This window comes from Amblyomma mixtum, chromosome 4, assembly GCF_055824585.1.
Source record: "Amblyomma mixtum isolate Tamu chromosome 4, ASM5582458v1, whole genome shotgun sequence".
Taxonomy (NCBI): domain Eukaryota; kingdom Metazoa; phylum Arthropoda; class Arachnida; order Ixodida; family Ixodidae; genus Amblyomma; species Amblyomma mixtum.
Window position 1 is genome coordinate 146,920,854 of NC_143015.1, and position 5,141 is coordinate 146,925,994.

General features: G+C 48.9%; 1 protein-coding gene across 2 annotated transcripts; it reads left to right on the forward strand.

Moving 5' to 3' along the window:
- The first annotated feature begins 2,734 nt into the window (after positions 1-2,734).
- LOC149348669 (uncharacterized) lies at positions 2,735-4,686 on the forward strand. Of its 2 annotated transcripts, none has more exons than XM_089585875.1 (2): positions 2,735-2,999; positions 3,221-4,686. In XM_089585875.1, the coding sequence occupies exons 1-2, from the start codon at positions 2,735-2,737 to the stop codon at positions 4,648-4,650; spliced, it is 1,695 nt and encodes a 564-aa protein (XP_089442001.1). In that variant the 3' UTR covers positions 4,651-4,686. The 2 variants fall into 2 exon arrangements, with proteins under 2 accessions (XP_089442001.1, XP_089442002.1); XM_089585876.1 differs by having other exon boundaries at positions 2,735-2,990.
- Positions 4,687-5,141: the final 455 nt, after the last annotated feature.

Here is a 5,141-nt window from a genome sequence, read left to right on the forward strand (position 1 = left end):
CTGATTCGTCACGTAAAACCCATACCTAGGACAACTGCGTTACAGAAAAAAAAGGGTACAAAAAAGCGTTTCTTCGCGTAATGTCGAATATACCAGAACGAGGAAAAATGCTACGATTGCCGCCGGAGAGCGTGTATCTTTGCATCTGTGTCGCCTTACACTATCCCTATCCCTCTAAAGCAGCGAAGTTGTCTGGGGCAGAAATGACTAGCATTTTTTCGAATCTTCCCTTCTCCATAACCAAAGGCGACGCGCGCCCCATGTGGAGGGTGAGTGAGCGTTTACAGAGTAGACATTTTTGCGTCTGCGGGGCCCACTTTACAAAGAGGTAACTATAATTAGTAGCTCGTGTATGAGAGAAGGGTGCCAAGCTCCGAAATTCAGCCTGTGCTGTTAGTAATATCAACTAGGTTCAATTGAAGAATGCGCTACCGCACAACGGCTAAGGTCACCATGACTGTCGATGACTCAGCGCACCACCGACAGAGCTCGCCAGTCTTATGGAACTCCGCGTTTCTGATCCTATTGTTGCCGGACTGTCGCAATGCCCGGGGGACAATTTTGATTGCTTTCCTGTATAGCGAATATTAAAAGCTCTATTTCAGTCGAACGTGACCTTTTTAAGTATGTTCACATTTCTCCTGATGCGTGAATCGTAATTTCTCTGTATCGTCTGTCTGCTATGTAAACCGTGGTGTTCCATGTTCACTTTTGGAGGTCTGTAAGCACAGCGAGTGGACAACCACCATGAAGATGTTTGCAAAGTGGTCGTAAACAAATGTGCAACAGTAAAATGCAGTCATTATTTTGACAATTGTCTAGAGCAATGGGAGAGAGCAGAAGGTACTGTGCTCTTCGTGGGATACTCTTAACGGAATAACTCGTGAAGGGCTCTCACCCGAACTTGTTAATCTTCTTGAAAGAAAGAAAGAAGACTATCGATATATTCCAGTGCACTGACCTCCGGCGGAATATAGCGGCTGCTTTTGCGGCACCGTTTGGAGAGGTAAGAGGTTTGAATCCTCCAGACACCACTCCCGCTGCAGAAAACAGGGCTACATGCGCCTCCACGGCAAAGATGTCATTGTATAGCAAAGTCGTGACCCGGGGAAGAAAAAGGAAAGTGCGGTGTTCTGAATAAAACATACAACTTTGAACAAAAGTCTGTGAAACAAAACAAACTAAAAAGTATTGCAGCGTTCTACCTGACCATTCATTTTTTTTCTTCAACTTTCAAATCAGTTGTTATCTTCCAGGTATAAAATAATTACGGTGTTGATTTCCCATTGACCTCCATTGAAAATTATAAAAAATAGAACCATTCCCCCATAATTCTTGCTTTCCATGATTGCTGGCTTCCTTCGTATTTATTGCTAAGGTCTGCCATGTTTACTGGTCAGTCACTGGCCGGAATAAAACACTGCATGGTGGAGAGCCCTGGCACGAACGACCATTTAAAACCCGTGCATAATATTTTCGTCGTTATAGTTAGCATTAGTACGCTTCTTCTAGTGAAGACAGCGTTGTGGGAAATGTTTATGGGATGCTAATTCAAACTGTTTTGGGTTTATTCGTGGTATGGAGCATGTAGGAAATCTGGACAAACGTTTCTAGTTTGCCTCAGCACCACCGCTTGCTGCATGCAACTGAAGAAAAACTGTTATGTCGACTAGCAAACAGCTAGCGTTGAACAAATTTGAACAAGGGACAGAACCTGGAATAGGACGACTGCTTACTTAAGTATCTTAATTTTCCAACCAGTGAAGGCTTCGAAGAGGAAGAGAGAGAGAGAGGTACATACAATGACATTTGCTTCCAACAATCACGTGGATGAGCTGTTAGGAAAGTTTTCTTTTTAGCCTTGGCTGCTTCATTTAACTAGCAGAGTCCTTTTTTCGTTAGTGCAATTATTACAGCCCAAACGTACAGTTTCACCTGCCTGTGACTGCACATAGGTAAGGACCAAAACATAGAAACAACACAGTTGACGTTTACATGCGCTTATTGATCACTCCCAAGAAGTGTCTGACGTTAGTATGCTGCACGTAAGCGCACACCTGCGCGATGTATGGCGGCGACACCTTGGAGAGAGTTATTGCCTCCTTTTGAAAATACTGGGTTCGCGGTCGAAAAAAATGGTATGCCTCCAAACACAAATCAAAAGGGCACGGCTGAGCGCCATGTGCCACTGCGCATTCAGATATGTCGTTCGACCGCTTGATGATCTCCTAGCTTCAATATTACATTTAAGCCTACAGCGCTTGCTATGGAATAATCAGAACTTTTTTCAGCATCCTCTCAATAACCTAAGCACTCTTTTCCGCTTTTTTCGACATTTCGATAATAGAAGCTGGACGTTAGCAATGAGAAAATCTCATGACTAGCTGCAAAGCATACTCCTCATATATTCTACACTGATTTCACACCTTGAATTCGCCAGGAGAGTAAGGGCTTCTTTGCAGTCACCATGTTCGGGTTTCGCCCTCACATGTCTGCACAGGTTGTCGTTCTCCAGCTGCACAGGGATGTAATACGACTCACAACTATGCAACACAATGACAAAGCCATGGTCGCCCTTGGTCTGAAATGGGCTTTCGACCATGTGAAACACGGAAGCGTCCCGGCCAACTTGAGTTCTACCGATTGTGGGGCTGGGACCTACGCGTATGTAAGAGATTTCTTGTCTAATTGCCAGGCCTTTCTTCGGATTGAGGGCGAGGAATACCGCCCTTACATGATGAGAACACGGGGTACCCCTCAGAGAGCAGTGTTATCACCGCTCCTGTTCAACATTGCTATGATGCGCCTCCCAAGCCAATTGGCCCGGGTGGAAGGCATTCAACACGCGTTATATGCAGATGATATTACAATTTGGACCACTCAGGGGAGCCTTGGGGACATGGAGGATCGCCTTCAGCAGCCTGCTTCCATAGTCGATGCGTATGCTAATGACTGTGGGCTCCAATGTGCTCCGCCGCCGCGGTGGCTCAGTGGCTATGGTGCTCGGCTGCTGACCCGAAAGACGCGGGTTCGATCCCGGCCGCGGCGGCTGGAATTTCTTTGGATGAGAAATTCTAGAGGCCCGTGTACTGTGCGATGTCAGTGCACGTTAAAGAACCCCAGGTGGTCGAAATTTCCGGAGCCCTTCGCTACGGCGTCTCTCATAGCCTCAGTCGCTTTGGGACGTTAAACCCCATAAACTAACTCCAATGTGCTCCAGCGAAATCAGAGCTTCTGCATGCCAGAGCGAACCCAAAGGATAGGACAGCTATATACATCTCTCTGTCAGGAGTTCCTATTAGAGAGGTGGGGGAGCTCCGTATTCTGGGCCTTTTCATTCACCAGAGACTAAGACCGGACTCGACTATTGCGAAACAAAAGAGAGTAGGCGAACAGGTAGGGCCCATGATCCGCCGCGTTTCCAACAAGCGGGGTGGTCTGCGGGGCAGAGACGCGCTTCGGCTCGTCTATGCCTTCGAGACTAGCCGAATCCTCGGCGCCACGCCATATCTCCGCACTACTAAGCAAGACGAGGCGCGAATAGACGGCATCATCCGCAAGACAACTAAGCGAGCCCTGGATCTCCCGGTGGCTACCTCTAATGCAAAACTCAAGGCATTGGGGGTGCTAAACTCCTACCAGGAGCGGCGGGAGGCCCACCTCGTGAACCAATACACGCGGCTCATGCAGACAGCTCCTGGGCGCCGCCTGCTAAACCGCTTACACATCCAACACGACTGCACTTCAGAGGAGGCGGATCGTATCCCAGTACTATGGCGCCATAGGCTCTGGGTCTACCCGCTCCCCCGTAACATGGACACCGACATGCATGAAAACAGACGACAAGCGCGTGCTCGGGCTCTTGAGAGACAACACGGCTCCCGACCCGGTGTATATTATGTTGACGGAGCAGGGCAATCGCCCACGGGTTATTACTCGGCCGCTGTCGTTCCCCAGGAAATGCACTTTCATGGACTCTCTTTTGGAGCCCCGAATTCAATGCGGGCCGAGGAAGTAGCGATAGCGCTGGCTGCCGCCCACGCCAATTCGAGAATAATCACGGACTCCCGAAAAGCATGTGAACATTACTTGACAAGGGAGATCTCCCCCTTAGCTGCTTGTAATCTACGACGGACTGACACTGATCCAACACCCAAACGAATCATTTGGGCTCCTGGCCACCAGGGCTTACGAGCGAATGAGGCCGCTGACGCGGCTGCCCGAGCGCTTACTCACCGGGCTCCTCAACCCAGTTCTTCTGGCTCGGAGACTAACCAGTCGCTGCTGCGATTCAGGGAAATATTAACACATTATAGCGACAACCACCGCCTTTTCCCGGCCCCTGCAAAAGGGCTGAGTAAGACGGAGGAGCGAACTTTAAGGCGCCTGCAGACAGGTACTCTACTCTGTCCTGCAATAATAAAACATTACGATCCTAACACGGATGGGCGATGCCCGCACTGTCGGGAGACCTGTGATATCTTCCACATGGTGTGGGCATGTACTCAAAATCCATACCTACCCCCTTCCCCTACCCCTTCCAGAGAGGCATGGGAGACTGCCCTCCTCAACTGCTCCTCTCTTGAGTCCCAAAGGGCTCTGGTGAAACGGGCGAGAGACGGGGCCTCGTCATGCGGTGTCCCGGACTAGGGACGCCGACCATGTAGCGGGGCCACTCTGTTGCTCCCAAACTCTTTTTCACAAAATAAAAGTTTTCACCACCACCACCACCACCATGCCAGGTTTTCCGGCAAACGTAGTCATTGATAAGGTCCTGAAAATGAGGGCTTAGCAAAATTCTCTCAAATATAGAATGACAACTGTTTTATCAGGCGCACTGTGCAGCCTGACGACGGTGTCATTTTCACTAACGACATAACGGTAAAATTTGCTCTCAGATTCACGTAATAAAAGCAAAATGGACACACTCGATGCCAAATTTGAGCACTTAGTGGTTCCTGTAATTTCAACTCATAACACTATATGGCTTTCAACGGAAGCTCTCGACTGACCTGGAATTCCGTAGTGTTTCAGAACGGCATTAGCTGCATACTAGTATATGGCCCGCATTGCCCTTCCTGGTTGACGCCATCGTGTTCACGACATTTGCAATAATGGCGACTGCGACACACGTGCGCAGA